The sequence below is a fragment of the Symphodus melops genome, assembly GCF_947650265.1.
Source record: "Symphodus melops genome assembly, chromosome: 16".
NCBI classification, from domain to species: domain Eukaryota; kingdom Metazoa; phylum Chordata; class Actinopteri; order Labriformes; family Labridae; genus Symphodus; species Symphodus melops.
In genome coordinates, this window is record NC_136706.1 from 4,686,663 (window position 1) to 4,707,369 (window position 20,707).

The 20,707-nt window shown below is 40.5% G+C and overlaps 1 protein-coding gene across 1 annotated transcript in view; it reads right to left on the bottom strand.

The window, feature by feature from the left end:
• Positions 1–3,043: 3,043 nt before the first annotated feature.
• pax8 (paired box 8) overlaps positions 3,044–20,707 on the bottom strand; it is a 22,825-nt gene continuing 5,161 nt past the window's right edge. The window contains exons 2-13 of the mRNA XM_079364050.1: positions 14,565–14,813; positions 12,192–12,350; positions 9,430–9,595; positions 9,092–9,289; positions 8,829–8,905; positions 8,462–8,587; positions 7,954–8,126; positions 7,631–7,751; positions 7,258–7,497; positions 6,568–6,669; positions 5,207–5,296; positions 3,044–4,001 (exon numbers count right to left, since the gene is read on the bottom strand). Of these exons, the coding sequence (XP_079220176.1) occupies positions 3,931–4,001; positions 5,207–5,296; positions 6,568–6,669; positions 7,258–7,497; positions 7,631–7,751; positions 7,954–8,126; positions 8,462–8,587; positions 8,829–8,905; positions 9,092–9,289; positions 9,430–9,595; positions 12,192–12,213 (1,386 nt within the window). The 5' untranslated portion in view covers positions 12,214–12,350; positions 14,565–14,813 and the 3' untranslated portion in view covers positions 3,044–3,930. The remainder of the gene's footprint in view (positions 4,002–5,206; positions 5,297–6,567; positions 6,670–7,257; positions 7,498–7,630; positions 7,752–7,953; positions 8,127–8,461; positions 8,588–8,828; positions 8,906–9,091; positions 9,290–9,429; positions 9,596–12,191; positions 12,351–14,564; positions 14,814–20,707) is intronic.

Sequence of the window (20,707 nt, forward strand, 5' to 3'; positions counted from 1 at the left end):
GGTCAAATTTTCCCTGGTCTTTCTGGTTTCTCCTCGCACAAAATAAGCTCAACACTTTTTTGAATGATTTTGAATGTTTTAAACCACATTGGCTTTGTGCTGTGTTTTCCTTGGAGATTCCGATCAGCCATAAAACTGTACACATGTTCATGTATTCGGGATGAATTGCCCCTAAATCCAAAATAATCTTCCCACATGAACAATACTTATTTCTGGCCATTTTAGAGGTGACATTTGTGGTTTAAAGTAAATGTCACTGTGAAGTTGGGGTGAGCTGATGTGTGCTGCAGCATGGGGCCGTGATTTATACATCTTGTAACTGGTGAGCCAAATGTAAAACTTTTTTTTTTTTTTTAAATTTCTGTTATGGAGATCATAGCCACTCTCTCAAGTCTTTATACCTGGCTTATCACTGTGTCGAACAGGTATCGTTGTTTACACTGACACAAATGTTTCTATACATTTCACACAATTCAGGAAGCTTCTCTATGTCTTGTGTCGGGAAATAGAGTAGAGGAGGTTAAATGAGGTTCTGTTGAAACGGCAGACAATAATCTGAAATTGAGAAATGGCTGCAAGAAAAGAGGGTCTCGATGTAAAGAGAGAACAAAAGACCCTGAATAATCAGCCTGGCTTCACCCAAAACATTTAATAAACAAGGTGATGGATTCACTCTCAATCTGGGTTCTCTTGAGGGCCACAAAGGGACTGAACTCGGGCGGGGCCCACACAGCAGCGCTGCCATTCACAGTTTAAAACAACAGCGTGTTCTGCGGTTCATTTGGACAGACCAATTCTGTCAGCCTACATAATACTTATTTGCCAGGCTGAATTGGTTGGCCAGTGTCTCGGGCCCAGAGATAAGTGGAGAACTTTCCAGATGACTGGCGCAGGACAACCCTGACCCGTCATCCCACTGATTGCCACACACTCCTCTGCTGCCTTTTTGGCAGCAATTTCTCCAGGGGCCCCCGTTCTGTCTTTGAGTTTGTCCCCATAATGGCGATGGGACACATGCCTTCCCCACCACACACAGGGTTATATCACAAAAACACACAAAGCTACACGTTCCTGCTCTGTCTCTGCCACACACATACATGGACACTGTGTTCGTATGTCTGTGTGTTAAATGTAGTAAGTCCCAGTCGCCCCGTCCTGCCAGCTTTGTCTGCCCTCAGCTGTTCCGGCCCGGTGCCTGTATTGTGCTGCCGGGCTCATTACCAGACCAGAAGCACTGTGGCCCGAAACCTCCTCGCTAATAGGCCCAGAGAGACACACAGAGGAGTTATGTCTGCTGTGGCTCGAGTGTGTAGCAGTATAACGTTTAGTTTTTTTGCTCTTTCGACAGCAGGACGGTTAATGTTTAACATTTCTGGCTGTTATTTCTCCGCTCGGACATCAGCCGGTTAGAGGAATTTGAAGTTCAGTTCCTTGTCCCTGAGAGGCACATTGACTTAAAAAAAAAAACTTGTTGTATGTTTGAGTGTATATAGAGTGTGTTTCTGCATGCCTGAGCAGGGACCTAGAAAGAATGAGAGTCCAGTTAGTTGATGGGTTGTCTGGAGTGGCCCGGGACACTTGAAATAGAATGGGATGAAATGCAGCTATTGTTTAAAGTTTACAGTGTGGCCACAAGAGAGGGATACAAAGAGAGGGGTGTAAAGAGGTGAGTCCGAAAAACGGGGAAATATAAGGGGAGAGAAGGCTCAGAGAGACGGAGAGAAAAAAGCAGTGCTACTGTACACAAAAAGATGTCAGGGCTGATCTTCATCAGAGGACAGATACTCCACCGGCTGAACTGATACCGAGGATTTTAAGTAATTGTCTCAGAAGTCAGACAAAAGCCTCCATACTGTCAAGCACAAGAGTTATGTAATTAGTTCTGAGAGCTTCTTTAATGATGAATTAGGCCATGAACCTCACAGAAGTTTGTGAACTGAAATTATTTGAGAGGTTGTAGTGGTCTAATGAATAACATAAAACCGGCAAACTATTTGTTTTCTCCAATGCTGGAAATCTAGAAGTTGTTTCATAAAACTAATTTGTGACAATAATAATAATTTAAAGCATTTAAAAGAAAAAACGTTATTTTAGCCACCAAAATAATTAGCTTAAGGAAATAAATCAATTGATAACAATAAATAGGTGGTGTAAGGTTTAAATTTTCTAGAAATTTAATTGATAATTTCTTACGTGTGCATACATTTCTGACAAACAGGTTACTTGCAGATAAGGCCCACTTCCTTTAATAAAAAGCTAAAGAGTCCAAAAAACCTCAGTCTACATCCATATTACAATTATACAACCATGTGATCGAGCTCGTTTTCTTCAGGTGAGCATTCATTCTAAAGAAATCAGACGATGTAATTGATTTTATTTTAACCAGAAGAAGTCGTAACTCGTTTCTTATAATACACAGCTTTGTTTACTCACGTGTCTGACTGTAAAATTATTAAAAAAACGCGCAAACGTGCGTGCACGCAATTATTCCCCCAGTTTTTTCTTGCTGCAGGATTTGAAGCGCGCGGCCTCCACCAATCCATCATCGTTCTCGCGCCGTCCCACGCGGCGGCACCAGGTGGGCCGCGGCACCGCCGAACCGTGGCGTCGTTAACGCGCCGCAATTATGAGGCCGCAAAGAGGCACGAAATAATTGCAAATAAAACTACATGATGCAGAAAATAAAAAAAGAAATTAAACAGATGCGCGTGCTTTCAGGATCATTGCTTTCGTCCTTTTGAAATGCTGAGAGAAGCAAAAAATATCACATTTCAGCTGTCTTTCGACATACCGCACAAGTAGGAAATAATAGCATAATAATAATAATGATGATAATAATAATAATAATCATAATAACAATAATAATAAATTAAGCTGATATTAGTTTCTTATGATTGTTCGTTTTAAAGCACCTCTGGTAAACACTCATTGACATTTCCACTTAAACTGTGAGCTCTACGCCTGTATTAATGATTATTTGCAAAATTTCTTAGTATTTGAGTAACAAACATTTAAAAAGAAAAACAACAAGAGAAAATTCAACAGTAAATTTGTCATGCTTTAATTAAAATAATTCTTTAGAAATTCATTATTTACATCTGCAATAATATTAATACCAGTATAAGAAAAAATAGTCACAGTTCTTACCAAACATCAGAACATCAGCATGACAACAAACTAAAGTTATTTGACGCAAAACAAACGTATTTCAAGCCTTGTTGGTTTTAGTAGCCAAATCACCATCATCAGTCATTCTCTGAGAAAAATTGCATCACTTCCTCATAGGTCATTCATCATTTACAATATTTACATATTGCTGGACAAATACATTAATTATCTTTGAGGGGGCCGATGTGGGCATTTTGTTGTAGTTGTGATTTCATTTGCCACCTTTTAAGTCCGTTTTCACTACAGGGAGGATGTGGAAATCTAAGTTTACAAACAAGTCTGAAAAGAAATTTGAAAGCAGACACAGATTTAAAAAAAAGAGGAATTAACTTGTAATGATAGGACAGATAAAGTATTGTAAACAAAGAGCAGGCATAGTATAAAGACGTTGCATATCTGTATCACTGGATTTGTGGTGTCATGTTGCAGATTTGCGAGAAAAAGAAAGTCTTTGGCAAAAACAGAGCTCTGTAGACAGAAAATATGCACCTTGGCATGGCCCATGGGAGGAGTTAAGAGTCTGTAAACGTGCACGAGTCGGCGTCACCATGGCAACAGAATCACTAACAACAAATAAATAACACAGGAGGAGGTGAAAATGTTTTGCTGGTTCATCAGCAAAGTCTAAAGGTCACGTTCAGTTTGGACTTTCATGCCTTGGTCCTCAATCAGAAGTGTGAGCTGATGTTAAGATTTCCAGTTTCTAGGCGTCCAGGTCCACTCGGGTCCATCAGCGCTAGAGTCGGCCCCTCCCAGCAGACACTAGAGGTGGTCGTAGGCGGCTGCAGACGGAGGAGCGGTGCGGGAGGCCGAGCTGTAGTAATACGGTGAACCTGCAGGGGGGGAAACACATGGAGGGGCCGTAAGAAGCAGAAAGCGTGGTCTGCGTGGATCAGACTTTTCTTTATCCTTATTATCCCCAGGTTTTACAGCAGATGGTGGACAGTCTGAGCTGCTCTGACTGTGTGTCCTGCAAGTGGATTCAGTCTGAACTCTCCTGTCTTGTAAGGAATGAAAAGCTCAGAAAAGTTAAGGACTTTCCTTTTCTAAGCAGACTGATTGATTCTGCAGAGGGGGAAGGTATATCCTCAAACACCTCTGTCCTTATAACTCTTCTTAGCAAAAGATTCTCTTTTGAAGATTTGTGTAGAAATGTTGTTTGGATGACATACATATCTGCTGTTGGTGTCCAATGTCAGAGGAAATAGGACAGTTTGTCACACTTTCTTTCTTAGACCTGTCCTCTGGAATGAAAACTGCCTTGACTTTATCCACTTCTATAAAATGTGTTTCCACGAATGTGTAGAGACGGTAAAGCCCCAAGTGCTAAACAGATCAAAGAAAAAGGATCCAGCGTGTTGAGGAAATGAATATTTTAGAGTGTGTACAGCCGTTCTCACTTATGCACTCCAGAAAATGAGAATTTCAGGAAGACTGCCCCTACATTCATCCTGTTGTGGTTGTTCACACATGCATCTTAGAGCGGGAGACTATTCCTACAGGACTGGAGGGGGTGGGGATGGGTGGTCTCCCGAGGCATGACATGAGGTAAATGAATGACGTGAAAGTGGCGGTTAAAGCAACAGAGTCTGCTTTACGACGCTTACATGGGAACATTTGCCTTTGTACCAATGCTATGGTTGGTTTGACATCATCGCAGTACCAACAAAAGAGCGGGGAAGAACATACCGACCAACAGAAAACATAATGCAGCAGTTTAATTACGCGCACAGAGATCGTGGTGGTAGCGTGCAAACAATTTACGTTCGTGAATGGATCTCAGGGAATAAATGTAACAACGTCCTCCACTTGGTTGAGGTGAATTCTCCTGATTATATCCTGCCGCGTTCTCACGTTGACTCACTATAGTGCAGTTTAAGGTTCAACTACGTGGAGTTTTTTTCAGTTCAGGTTGTGTGTTTGTATGCATCCGTTAGAGGGACACAACATGTTTAATATCTACTGGGTGAGGGAGAGCATTCAAAGACAAACATGTCGTACACAGAGTGCAGTACACAGAGTGTGTGTCCTCACTCACCCAGTATGGAGGAGTTGGTGAACCTCCAGGCGTCGCTGTAGGAGGTGTACGGTGAGTGGCTGTAAGTCTGACCCGAGTACTCTGCACCTGCTGCAGGAGAGAGAGAGAGAGAGAGAGAGAGAGAGAGAGAGAGAGAGAAAGAAACCTCATCAAACACTGACAACAACAACACAGGAAACATTTGTTGTTAAAACACAAAGCTTAGAGACCGCCATCAGATCGGTGTGTGTGTGTGTGTGTGTGTGTGTGTGTGTGTGAACATCTATGTTTACGTGTGCGCGCTCAGCTTTAGCTCATAATTCACCAACAGTTAGTGCAGCCTGTAAACCATTAATCTGTGGTGCAGGTGGATGTCTCAGGGTAAAATCCCTCAGCCCAGTGGTGCGTGCATGAAGTCAGCCTCTACGCCCTCTCTCTCCTCAGAGCGCTGCCCTCTGAAATGCCCTCCTCCTCCTCCTCTTCTTTCTCCTCCTCCTCTTCTTTCTGCTCCTCCCTCCCTCTGTCCTCCTCTCCCAGCTTTAGCTTCACTGGTACTCCACTTTTCCTTCTTCTCTTTTTTTAACATTCCAATATCTAATTGGTAATTATGTCGACTGGAATGAATCCCCGAACCCCCCCCACCCACACTGCCACCTACTCACCCTCCTCCTCCTGTCCTAACCCCCCTCTTCAGTCAGTAATTGTGTAGCAACTCTTCCTCACAGTGAGCCCACCAGAAAAATAATAAATCAGACCCTCTCATTTCGCGCTTCGGAGGGCAGACTTCAAATAAAAAAGGCACATCACACACACACACACACACACAAACACACACACACACACACACACACACACTCTCTCTCTCTCTCTCTCTCCGGTTATATGCAGGCATCCTGATATCAGCGAACACACACACACACACACACACACACACATGCACACACCAAAGACCTCCTCCTCATACCCAGACTTTACACCCTCCCTCCTCTCCTCTGCCCACCCTGCATCTCCCTCCTGGGCCCCCTCGTTCCCATGGCGATGTGTGGTCAGAGGTGTCTGGGTGGGGGGTGTGAGCAGCAGGGCGGAACCCTCAGCCTGCTCCATGTACCCCCTGGGCCCATGTGCACCCGCACACACACACACACACACACCACCCTGGCAAGACTACTCATTGACTCAGCCTGTGTTTCTGTTAATCTACAAACCCCTGCCTGCCGCCCTTTATCAAACTCCATCTCTTCCTTCATCTTCTCTTCATTCTTTTTCTTTCTACCTGTCTCACTCAGCTGCCTCCTCAATCTTTTTATTATTTACTTACAATCTTTTTTTTCTACTTAGCTTTAAAATTGTACATAAAAAACAAGCTAATAAGGCTTTCTCACCTGCTACCATGCCTGTGATGGCTGAGGTGGTGTATCCTGTCTGCGCGGGGGAGGGGATGTGAGGTGGGTAACCTGGCAGGGTGGAGCTCACCATGTCACGCCCTGAAAACACACGCATAAACATTTCACATCGAAACGGAGATTGGAGTTACAGCTACATCCGTGCACGCTCTGAAATATGGGTCGAATTTTTGCTGCAGAAAAAATAACACAAAAAGTTAAACGATAAATCAAATAGTTCACTCACGAATAATAAAAAGTGTATCGATTATAATCATTAAAGGTTTTTCTTTAAAGGTAGTAATATAAGAATTTATTTGGTTTAAGAAACTCCGATATAAGGTTTTCCTTTGCTGCAGTAAAAGCACACCTATTAAGAAGTAAATGTATGTTTAATTGTTGAAGCACTCTTCCTATGAAGTTACCATTTAAGGTATTCAAAATGAAAGGACTTCAGCTTTTTCATTGGTTCACTTTGTTATCTTTGGCTGCAGTATCGACTCGTTTTTAGTGAAGTGTGAATTTCAAATAATAAGCCAAACTATCCATTAAACAACAGATCAGATGAAAAATAGACTAATCAATAATGACATGAAAAAAAGGGTTTCAGTTTTACACTTATTGCCCCACAGAAGCACGTTTGCATGAAAGAGAGTGTGAACATGAAGATGACATGAATCCCTGTATTACCTGAAATGATAGACTGACTGTTGAACTGCCCGTACACAGGTGCATGATGGGAGAATGAGTTGAAAGCATAGGGGGAATGGTTGGAGTTGCTACAGCTGTTGCTGACAGAAACGGGCTTCTGCAGCGCCTGCAGCTCAACGAATGCCAGGTTGGACGCCACCATGTTTGGGGAGGGGCTTGTGCTCGTCACTTCTGGGGACATTTCCTGTTTAAGGCAGAGTGGCAGCGACTGGAGGGGCTCTGAGGTGGAGGCAATGGGTGAGAGGAAGGCGGTTGGATAAAAAAATTAAAATGGTGAGTGGAAGTGAAATGCAAAAAATATGGACAAAAAAAAAAAAGTGAAGGGTTTCACATCCAGGACAAAGTTTCTCACCTGTCACCATTGTGTAGCTCTGGTGTGCTGCTAGATTCCGTCCAATGGCGGACGAAGATGTTGAGAGGCTCGTCTTGGCCTCATCAAGGCTGCCATTGATGAGGGAGAGCGGGTACAAAGTCTGCAGATGATGAGCAGGGATTAGCTATTACTTTAGTAATGTGCTCATGTAGGAGAAGGAGCAAAAAACACGTGTTTGCAAGTCAAAAAAGAAATGCAGAATTCAATGGCTCCAAACGTGGAGAACAAATCCTAAAGGAAACAAGAAGCACGGACAGCCAATACGATATAGAAATGTTCCATTTGAGCTGCTTATAAGCTACCTGCTCTGTTTTGCTTCCGGACGCGGGGCCGAATGAGTCCGGGGGATAGTGGTGACGATCAAACCCACAGTCCAGATGTGTGGCTGCCGAGAAGTGATCCACCCTCATCTGCTTCCTCGGGACTCCCCCGCTGCCCTGTGAGTCCACGCTGTGTCGACAGCTCTCCTGATCACCTGGAGAAACCAAACAAAATACAATCTCCATTATTCCAATGATTGACTTAATTTCAAAGTAACACAGCTTTAAAAAACAACCGATCTTTAGCCATTTAGCAACCAAAAGGTACCACGTTGTTTTTCATTGTAACGTGAACAAAGTTACAGGATCTAAGAGTTTGTATTAAAAATGACCTCAGTTCTTTGTTCTAAAACAGAAGGAGAAAGAAGGTTAAGATTGACCCTCCTCTATCTCTCACACTCTTACATGTCTGATTGAGTTCCTGTGTTTAACAATGGTCTAAAAACAAGAAACAAAATGTGCTGTGTTGTTCATCTGATCTAATTCTTACTGTCATCGTGGCTCCTCTTGCCCTCGACGCTGGGTTGGGGGATCCCTAACAAGCCACTGATGGAGTAGGTGGAGCCCAAAGAGTCTGAGTGTGGAGATTCAGGAGGAGTGACAGCTGAACTGGGGACTGGGGAGAGAGAGAGAGAGAGGAAGAAAAACAAAGACTCATTTTAGGCACAATGATACAGGCTTCAACAACTCACTGTAGTCCTGTTACCCCAACGCTATGCAGTTAATCCTACAGAATGACGGGTAGGTTCTTTAATCTTTAACCTTAATCCTTCACCATCACATGATCATACATGTTGTTATGACCTCAAATGTGTGTGTGTGTGTGTGTGTGTGTGTGTGTGTGTGTTAAGACTCACTTAAGGTTTGTCCAGGACTCAGGCCTTTTCCGTCCAGAGGCAGATTGAATGGTTGCTGGACCTTTGTTCGAATTATTCTGAAGCCAAAAGAACAATCATTTACGTTTAGCACACTTCTTTAATTAACTTTGTAGTGATAGCATAACCATATGTTAAATCTGTCCTTTTCCAGTCATCTCAAAAGCTCAATATCAACACACTGCCTCCCCAGAGAGGCACATTTGTACCTCGAACAGGCTTTCATTCATAATTCATTTTGTCACCTGTTAATGGAGCTCACGCTGGGCACTGTGTCGCTGTCACATACTCCCTCCGCCAGCAGCCGGTCTCTGATCTCCCAGGCGAACATGGTGGGATTCTGCCTTTTGTAATCTGCGATTTTATCCACAACCTTCGGTGTGGCCACTTTGGGTTTAGAACCGCCAATCACGCCAGGTTTGATGCTGCCTGTCTCGTAGTATCTGGAGGGAAACATCAAAAGACTTTTACTTTGACGGTAAGGTTTGAGGTTTTGTGTACAGGATACGTAAACCAACTTTTAGGAATCAAAGAACGCAAACGTGCTGATCTGCAGTAGTGGGAAGTTGAGAGAGGTTCTCACCGTCCCAGAATCTTGCTAACGCAGCCGTGGCTGACTCGGAGCTGGCGGGAGATGTCACAGGGCCGAACCCCCTGATGGGCCATGTCCACAATGCGTTGCCGGATCACCTCCGGAAGCGGGCGTCCATTAACAAACATTCCGCCTAGTTGGTTAAGACCCCCATGACCTGGGGGAGGAGGGGGGATGAACACTCATAAATGTCATGAACCAGAGACAGTGAGGCATGCCAACGTCACCCGCAACAAGTCAGAAAGTCAAACACACCTGGGCACACACGCTTTTTGAAAACACATTAAGCAGTAAAACCAGAACAAGAGGTCCAATTATGAGCCCTGAAAGCTGGCATCCATTTTCAATATCTCAAAATAAACTGACAAGAGGTTCACAAGGCACTGATTGAAGACACTGATGCTCTTACACAGCTCACACTGGAAAAAAGTAGCTGTAAAAAGACATGTTGTACACTCAGGAATCAAAAAGATGACAGTTACAAAAGTCATGAAAACTTCGATCTCATAGTTGATTGACCACAAAGTTGGATCCATAGTTTAAATTGTGACAAGTCTGTTTTTTGCTCTCCCTGACATTTAAAAAGAGGGGCACTTGTTTGGGTCGAAAATGTTCAGTGCTTAAATATTTTAAACGTTTTCAATATTGTTACAAATCTGTAACTATGTGAGGTTTTAATGTACAGCCAAGCATGAATAAATCTGTTATCACTTACAGGACAATCGCCTCATTTTAAACAACACTTTTTAACACAGTTTATTATTTATCTTCTTTTTCTTGATTGTCACACGAGTCTCAGTGTGCTTCAATAAACACAATATTAAACAAAAACACAAAATAATGAATTTAAACCACCTCACCAAATATGTTTTAGCATCTTTCATAAATAAAATGCAGAAATCATGTTGATTGTAACTAGAAAAATTAAACAGAAATTTAAATAATATTAGTTAGGCTGCTTATTCTTATTTATGTAAACACTTATTTATGTAAACATACAGTACATGTGTTTTTTGTGGTATGGAAACGCACTGTAGTAGTTACCATTATTATAAGATTCATCCAGAGTATTGATCACATCTGAAAATCCAACTGATCTTTCATGTGGTGTGGTATTAATTTTAAAACATGTTGAAGATAACTTCAAAGAAAAAAGAACAATGTTGATTTATTACATTTCCAAAAAAACCCCAACAAAGTAGCCTATTGGGCAGATTTAAAACAGTCCTGTTAAAAGTGATCTGATCTACATGAGATTAAAGTCAGCTCCAAAAACACAACAAAAAAACCGGTAACACCGACAGACGAAGCGCTCGCGCCTGCTCTATGTTCTCTATAGACTGCACGGTGGTGACTCTGCAAGAACACCATCGCTTTTAATTTAACCCATTGAGACGCTTCTCTTTCTCAGCCTTTTCCCAGCTTTCATTTCCACATCAAACAGCCGGACGAGACCGGGTGGAGGAGGAGGAGGGGCGGGGGGGAAGAGGAGGTGAGGGAGGGGGGAGCCTCTATTAACGCTGCCAGCGGAGTGTGGAAAAAAATCTCCCCGCCAAGCTTCATCAACCTGCAGGATATTAAAGCGGAGCACACCCGGGGGGTGGGGGGGGGGGAGGAGAGCGAGAGCGCGCAAAATACACGGGCACGCGGACAGTGCGTGGACATCGCGAGCACTACAAAAAAAACAAAAACCAATGCGTCAATTCATTACCAGGAAACTTTAGACAGATTGATAGCTGAATAGAGAAATATAGATTGAACCTAGAGTTTACGTTTAGCTAAGTTATTAAAGCAAAAATATTCAAATCACTAAAGGCCTATCTTTATTTAAACATTCACAGGCCTGCCTGTTCCGGCCTATTTTAAGCCAGTTTCTCCCTGTTCTATGGTTACAATAATGTCCGTTTTTGTTGCGCACAAAGAATGCTTATTGTCATGAGGCTACTGTGTTTGGGCAGAGTGTTAATGTCCGTGCCAGTATTACCTTAAGATGTGACCATTTTTATTCCCCCTATAACTCAAAAGGTTGCAACAGTCTCAATGATGTCAGATTATCATTTTCAATAAAATGATGCAGTCATGACAATCATGAAGTGCTAATGACCTCACAATGTTTTTACTCCATAATTTGTGTTTATAAGCACATTATGTGGGCTAGTGTCACGCTTTATGTTAACCATTATTAGCCTACTTGCAGTTTTAGGGAGGACCATTGGTGTAAAAGGAGAGTACTGATCAATCATTTTAACCTTTTCCAAACGAGGAATCAGCTTTTGACTTATAGATTTAAATGTGTTTACAACTTGGGTCATTTATAGGTGTGATCTAAGATGATCCATTTCACTCAATGTATCATACACAACATTTCAGCAATGTAATACATAATAATTCATCTATTGTCAGCATATAAGAGACATACCAACAGAAAACATCTGAGTAAAATTAAGTTAACGTTTTTCTCTCAATGTAAACAGAATGAGGCCCTCTGTGATTCTTTCTTTCAATGTAACACATGTTAAACACTACTTTTTGTGCAACCTAATAAGGAACTAATATTGGTCTTTATGGGTATTTGACACAAAAAAGGTGCAGAAGCTATTAACAAATGACGCAGTGTTTCTGAAGACTGATTTTGTAAACGTGTGTATAATGTTAAGAAAACCTGATTGTTAAGGATGATTCTCTACAAAAGTTCAAAGAGTGGCTCTGACATGCTGAAAATGTTGTTCAGTCTGCTTGTGTTGTGTATTTACCTCTCCCACTGTGGTTGGACATTTCCCTGAGTTTCTGCTCTCTGCTCCACCAGCTGAACGTGATGCTCTCCTCCACGCTGTCCCAGTTTAAAGTGTTTTTACTCCCCAGCCCACCTCGTCTGGCATGAGTGTGCTCCTGAACGCACCGTCGAGCACACGCTGCAGGAGAACATGGAGGTTTATGAAAGTGGCTGTTTGTCATGTGTGACGCCTGAGAGCTGGTACAGAACAAACACTCAGCTGGTGCTCGCAGTAGCTCTCTGCAGGGAAATACAGCTGTTTATTGAATTCAGTTCCCCTATGTGTGCCTTTAAATCCATTGATCGTTGTATTTTCACTTTAAAATGTATATGGAACAGGCCGTTGTTTGTGACAAAATACTGATAAATAACAGATCAAATTAAATTATCAATATTCTTTCCCCATCCTTTGGCTTACTCAGATGGCTGCTGCTGTTATACATGAAATGTCCCTTTATTAACGGTTTGGTAATAAGGATTGACTAGTGCCATCAATCATGTTATAATTATGAGAAATAGATTGTAATTTTAGTTGTTCAAGAGTAAATAGAGGAGCAAAATACATTGCCAAAAGGAATATTTGTTTACATAGAAGAAGTTTGACGAGTGACAATCAGCCCTTGGACTTCTGTTTCATCAAAACAAAGTTTACTTCTATTAAATGTTTTGTGCAAAATTTCTGGCTAATTTTGAAACCAAGATTAAGTTTTTAAAAACTTAACCTAACTAAACCTTTGAGCAGATTTTGTAACGCTGCTGTACAGGATTACTGCCAACAAAGTTTTGTTGTGTTCTTTTATACAATGACAATAAAGTGCCCATCTATCTGTCACTAAAACAGGGAAAGGAGGTGTGGATGTTTTTACATGTGGAACACAAACTTTCAGACTAACAGAGAGTTATTGTCCATCCACTTTAACTTCTGAAATAATCTGTGATTTGGTTTTAGTATACGTACAAGTAAAAAAAACAACATTAATTTAGCTGTGATTAAAAGAATCAAATGTTGAATTTTCAAGCTGCCATTAAAGCTGTCAGGTGTTTTCAGAACCTGTTGTGTGAAAGCTTTAAAATGAACTAAATAATTAGCAGACTGTCACAGACTGTTAGAGTTCTGTTGTGTGATGATTGACAGCAGAACTTACAGTGAAGGCTTTGTTTTCTTAACTAATAAAATCCACACCGTGTCCCACTGTGCACAGCCAGCTTACATTAGCTTTGCTCTTCTGATGTTAATGTGTCAAGTGACTTCACTGGCATCAATGAATGAATCCATCTGAACATGGTAGTTTTAAATCTCAATACAACGTTGTTAGTGTATTTATCTGTATCCCTTTTTCCATTTTATTTAATTTAACAATACTGTTTGGAAGAAATGGAATCAGAATATTTCAGAACATGTTCAAATAACAAAGAATGAATAGAATAATTATTGCAAAAATGATTCCTTTATAATATCAGGGGACTGGATATTTTTTTCTTATTAACTGAAGAAAATATACATCGATCAGAATATATAATTAAAAAAATTTGTCAGTAATTAATAAATTATGTATCACTGGATTGTATGATAGCTACACTTGAGAGGAAAGCTAGAAATGTCATTTTCACTGTTTAAAATGTATCAACCTTAATTAGCGTCTGTAACACGATATTAACTGTTAAAACTGTTTTGTTTTTTCTGCAGAACTTTTTCACCTAGTTTTAGTGTGATGTCAAAACCATTTAGCACTAATTGCTGTAGGCTACTATAAATAAAATCAATAATTATGAAGACGTAAGAGTCAACATATACGCCCACTGCTTGCCAAGGAAAATACCCAAGTTTTGTTTTAGACTTTGTTTTGTTGTGATTTTTTTTCCCGGTAGGCCTACTTCTCTTTTTTTCAGTTCCCAGTTTTAACTAATTAAAAAGACTTAAACGAGCATAAGAATAACATGTGTATTAAACTGTTCTGTATCCTATTGGGGGGGCATATGTGTATGTTAAAGAGATGCAAAACAGAGCCTATTCCTATTCATAAGCAGCCTATGACTTTTAGACAGACAACGATTGTTCAGTTTTTGTGTGCGCCTGGAAGATGACCCTGAATGATCATTGGCTTCTGCTCCTTAAAGTTTTGCGCTCACCTGGACCTGAGTAGGCTACCATCTTTATTACGACGGGAACATTTTGCCTTATTTTTTTTCTCACCACTATGAGGCTATTCAGTCCCGTCAAATACATTGTTTGTTGGTGTTTATTCTTTTTCTATTTCTCATTCTCAGAGGAGCCTCTATAGTGCTGCCGATATCGCCACAAAAGACATCACGTTGATTATTACCACACACAGAAATGAAAGTCACAGCTTACCTTTCAACGTCGCAGCTCAAAATAAAATAAACGTCCTCCAGCAGATATGGTGATACAGTATTATCCAAATGACGGCTCACTCAGGCGGTATGATTCGGTGTGTGTGTCCGCTAAGTGTTGAAGGAGGCAGGGACGTGTGATGTGATGTGTCGTCCTGTCCTGTGTTGTGTGTGTGTTGCCAACACTCAGCCAGGTTTTATCCAACCGGGGCTGCGCAGAGGAAGGAGCCCTTCAGCCATTGGAGGAAGACTGGAAGAGAAGGGGGTAGGGGGGGGGCGTGGTTTTATGGAAAACAAAAAAAAATATAGGACACATTTCAAAAACAGCTTGTTTCGATTCACCTCCAGTGAAAGCCCAGCTTTAATTAGACACCGTGTGTGCGTGTGTGGAAGAAAAATACTCTTTGTATCCCATCTCGTCAAATGTCAACGCAGTCGGATTCCGCCGCGTCAACAAACAATTTAGTGCTTGATTTGATGCAATCCGTCTCTGACATCCTGCACACCTGACCGAGGAAGAACAGACTGTGCATGTTTCTAAACTTTTACTGAAGGTTGGTTTGGGAACTGAAATAGACAGAAGTTAAGAATTAAGGTTGTGAAAGAAGAGTTCAGCCACATTCTTTCAGTGAGTTATGTTTGTTTACTAAAACAAACAGGTTGTTTCCAAGCTCTGACTTTAACAATTGGTCTATCATTGAATATTATTACTTGTCCTCTTCCCTTGACCCTTACTCAAACTTTAGGCTGAAAAAGTTACTATTTTTTCTGGCCCTATTACTCCTGGTCTTTTTTTTTTTTTAAACGTGGGTAAATCTAATGATACTGCATTTGTTTCAGCTTGACTATTGATAAAATAAAAACTAAGTGGGTTACATTTGTTACGGACAGTTCAATAGTTTATTTTTCTTGTCCTGACATTAAATCCGTTATTTGTCAGGGGTAAAAAACTGAGATTGAAAAAACAACAACAACAAAGATGCTAGTTTAAGGCATACACAGACAATAAATGTTCAAATATAATTAAAACAAACTATCTCCCTTCAGCTGCATCCTCTAGCTTCCAGTTACTCAATTTAAAGAAGTGAATAAGCTTAAGAAATACGTGTCAGCTGAGATGTGTTTGCAGGGTTATAGGGTAGAAAATCACTATACATTTCTGGCTCGCATGCAAAACGACCTGCAGACGCTTCTGGGTAGTTTGTTTTGCGTGAGTCGTGGGGCTCCGTTACGCGTGATGTCACACCAGGGTGTCAGGGTGTCCCCCTGAGTTAAAACGCTGTTAATGTTGTTCTCACGAGCCTGTAAAACAAACACAACACTTTAATGACACACATCCATGGCACCGTGTCGTCTGCTGATAGAAAACCAACTTTATGGACTTTTTTTTTTTTTTTTAAAAGAGGATTGTTTTAGGTTACTTTTCAGGAAATAGAATTAGACAAATTCAACGTGCCTCTTCATTTGGAGTAACTGCACATCTAAGGGAATTAATTGATAGATTTAAATGAATGAATTCAGTGTGAACGAGAGGTTGAAAGCAAGAACATGGAACAAAAATGCGGGTATACCCAACCTTAGTCCTTATCTCGCCAGCTCGTGATTGAAGTCCTTCCACCCTTGTCTTTAAAAAGCAGCAGGACAATGGGAGCGTCTGTTTTTAAATAAATAAAACAGCTAGGAGACTAAAGGGAATCATAACATGAGCTGGAAACAGAGACAGTCCTCTGTAAAGCGACCAGAGCGCAGAGAAAATGACAAGTACCTGCAGGGCAAAGATGCAGAGAGAGGTTAAAGAGAGTTTAACCAGGGATTAAAAGTCATAGATTGGTATCTATCGCGATGATACCTTGAATTAAAAGAGCGCTTAATTATAAGGGTCCACTCGCCAAAGGGCCAGGAGTCACAAACGCCCTAAACACAGATTTTCATAAGACAGAATGATTTTTAGAAAAGATTTCACTGCAGCATCTCTCTGTTTCTCCTCAGGCTTCATGTCAAAACGTTTTACATGGACTAAATGCACTTGTTTAAGTGAGCAAAACTTTCTTTATTGCCTTAATTTTTGACACTGACAGGTCGCTTATGAAATATGATCTACATGCAGTTTGGGCTCCAGAAACACACTCAGGGAATAGCCACGAAAAAGACAAACATTTTCGTTATAATATTGGTATTCCTCAATATTGAATGCATGTTTTCAGGGCAAAATAATAAAGTTCTGCCGACAGGCTATATAATCTAAAATTAAAAACAAAATGACTTATTTTTAAAAAATGCTTGTAGCCTAATAATAGAAATTAGAAGTCTTCCATGAAGCAATTTATCTTAAGTCTTATTTGTCAATGATAACATAAGCCATATGCTCTACAGTTTTAGTTAAAGAAACGGGACAACTTCACAATAAAATGCTTACTCAATGCTGCTTAATTAGGAGAAAGAAAATAACTGGATATTAAAACTGGATATTCAAATACATACTTGGAACAAAATAAGGCAGTAAATCAGGAGTGAGAGGACATTTTATAAAAAAAAAAAGTCAAACACTTTTAAGCTCTTCTTTAAGTTTTCGTTTCCTAAAATCCGTAGTCCCAATTGAATAAGATTAAACTGTGTAAACTAAACTCAGGCTACATGGGACAAAAAAAACCTTATGGCAATACTAAAATAGCATATAAAGTTAGGATACGTGGAAGAAATTCTAATTAAACTCTCCATTTAGAACAACTAAGATGCTTCCTATCCTTCAAAGTGTAAGTCCTTCATTAAAGTTGATTTAAGCCCTCAAATAAAGAAGTAAGCTACTCTCAAAGTTAGATAAGCAACGCGTATTTCTGTTCTTCTTGTTTCCGGGTGTGTCTTGTTGACGGGTGTATCTCCGGATTTACCTCCCCGAGTGAGCAGCGCGGCCTGCGGCGACAGGTGCGACAAGAGGTGAAGGGAAGAGGTCACTTCCGACTGCACAGATAAGAAAATAATAAATTACTATTTTTTAGTGGAAATTTTCTCACTTGATTCTAACTGGAGCTAAAGTTAATTGGCGTAATTACATTTTATAGCATTTTAGTTTTTAAAAAAAATACAAAAACGGTTTGAAATGTATTCTGAATAGGCTATTTCTTGAGCGATTTCAAAAGCTTGCGTAACTTTATTTACAAAAGTTAAAAAAAAGTCTACTAGAATAACACATTTGGATATAAAGTAATTACATGAATAACATGGTCTAAATAGGCTACACTAAGTCATACCAAAACAAGTGAGGGGCAGATAAACACAAGGCGTAACTCTTCAGAAATAGCAGGTGCTTCTTCTTGCATCTCTCCATTAAACAAAGCAGAGGAGTGAAGGTCCGATCCGCGGTGCATGCGCGCTCCCGTGAATACAGAGACGCACAACCTCCTCCGTGCGCGCGCGCGCACGAGGCAATAGATAAACCCCTGTCGGCTGGAGAGAGAAAAAAACACTCACGTAATGACAACTTTTATAAATGTAGCCGAGCAAGCTGCGTGTCCCTTTGTGGGCAGTGAATCGAGAGGAGCAGATAATTAGGTCATAATAGCTGCAGAAACACCTCTTATTGATGATCCCATTAGGGCGATGATTTTAGTAGTTCACAAGTGCCGAAACATATATTTTTGTTTAGAGGGTTTCCCACACTGACATTTAAATATAAAGGCATGTACAATTATTTCTGTTATGATATAAGGAATGTGTCAGTCATTAATTAGCTGTTTATACATTTCCCCCATGTTTGTAGTCTTTAATTAAAGAAGGTTATGGTGCCTGGACAAATGTGTCCTATTCAGGACTCATGATAGCTTGAAGATTTTTGTTGTGGCTGCAGACAAGTCTCATGCATTTTGACCACACAGCAGCATATTAGCCTGACCTCCCACATCATCATGGTGCTCTGATACTGTTATGGTGTCATTCTGCTGTAAAGTCAAGACTCTGACAAAAGGACAACAGATAGATAAAATAACTGAAAGCCAGAATGTAACAAAATAGAAACAATGCTGTAGAAAAATGTTACAAGATATGAAAGGCTTAAACACTGAACTCATATTTTAAAGGTAAATCAGGGAGGGAGTAGCTGAATGATAAAACAACCATTTGATTTTGAACAACTTTGCATAAAAGGTGTTAATTTCTTGCCAACATTACGCCTAATATTAGCATAGTGTTTGAACACTAACAATACAGTTTGAAAAATTGTAAATTCAGGGCTATCTGTTCAATAGCCTATTAGCTAGAGTGGTAATGCTAAATTAACAGTAATGATAGCGAGCAGGTGGCTGAAAGCTAATAGGCTATTACCACAATACCATGCAAGAAAGGCATCAATTTCTAGCTAACAGTGATATTATCTATAGTGAGTGATTGAACACTTACAATACTGTTTGGTTAGATTGGGAGTCCCATAAATGCTAATATTACTGTTTGTTGATGTTACAAGATGCAAAAGCTAACACATACATTATTAGATAACATTTATGTTGGCAAGGTGCTGATTAAATGCAAAGTTAACAATTCAATAATAGAGTTGACAGAAAAGGCAAACATTTCTTGCTGATACTACCGTCAGCAGGAAATATACACTTCCATATAGCTAACAGTGATACAATAATGTTAGCCAAAGGGAGGCTAACTGTGTTGTTTTTAGTGAAGTAGCTAATAAACAAATATGTGGTGTAACTTTAAATATGGTTCTGATGTAACAACATTTATACTTTCCATCATCTTTTCAGACGTTGATCAAACAAGCAGTGGAATGATAAAGAAAAGATTCCCACATGTAGCTTATATTACTTTCAGAAAAATGAACATAGCTGTACTTCCAATCCTGAGAGCGTGAAAATGTCTGCCCTGTGAATAGGCTGAATAAGTGGCCTACAGTGTTTCCAATTTGTTGCCATATGTTATTCAGTCATGTTTAGCAATTGATCCCCTTTCGGCTTCTTGTGCTTCTGTCGTGATGCATGTGTTACCTTTTCAACTCTCTTCATCCTCTCTAAGCTGCCCCCTTTCTCTCATACCAGCCTTTACCATCTGTTTTTGCTCCCCTCCATTCTGTCCCCTCATCTTTTTCTCCCCATCTTCCTGTGTTTTGTGCACTGTCCACCCTCCCTCCAGCTTTGTCTGTCTTAGTCCAGCCCCGTCCATTGTTCCCCCCCATGCCTCCCATTTCCGCTTTGGTGTTGCCCTCTGACCTCGCACCCTCTCCCTCCTGCTGACGTCCCCCCTTGTCCCCCAAATCTTCTTGTTCTCCCCTTGACTGCTCCCCCTTAAAGTTTTTTTGAGGGGCTAATAACTGTTGCCAGCAAGCTCCACACAAAATCCCAGCATGATTGCTATTGTGAGGCCTACAAAGGCATACAGGCTGTAATGGCTATTAGCAGCAGAGGGGTTTGGCCTGTGAGCCATGTTTAGTTTTGTTTAGTCCACATGCAATTTGGACTGATGGTCTTCAATCGACCAAGCAAAAGTTTTTTATTGTTCTGCTTAATCTCTTTTCCTTTTGTCACTGACACTCTTCTTCCTTAAAAAAAAAAAAAAAATCAAACTTTTCCTTAATCGGTGTGAAAGATTACTCAGAAGCGCAGTCATTACCTTGATGGGTTATATGATTGAATTCAGTGTGGGGCGAAAAAGGCCAAAAACACTCACCCACCCTTTGACACACACTAGTAATTTGCTGTTACAAGTAACTTTGAAGATCAGAGAGGTCCTTGTCTTCATGCCTGTCAGTCAGAGTCAGTCTCCATGGAGAAACTCATCACAAAGTCGGCTGTGATGTTTTGAGAGGTGTGGAGATGAGTATCCTCAGATGATTCTTTTACGAGTGTAGTCCACAGAGTGAATCAAATGGATAGTACAAGAGCCTTGTTATCCATGCCGCAGTATGTGGCTGTAAAGCAGAAAATGTTAAAGGACACAACTCTGATAACAGGCTGATCTTTAACCAGGAAACCAAAATGCGAAATCCTCTTTTTGAGTGTTAAAATAACTTTTGTTTTGGTGGTATACAAACAAAAATGTTTGGCTGTGTCCAAAACCACATACTGCCGAAGACTCAAAACTGCACACTAACTCAACTAACATTAAATGGTTCAAGTAATGTACTTCCTGTTGATAGCATTAAGC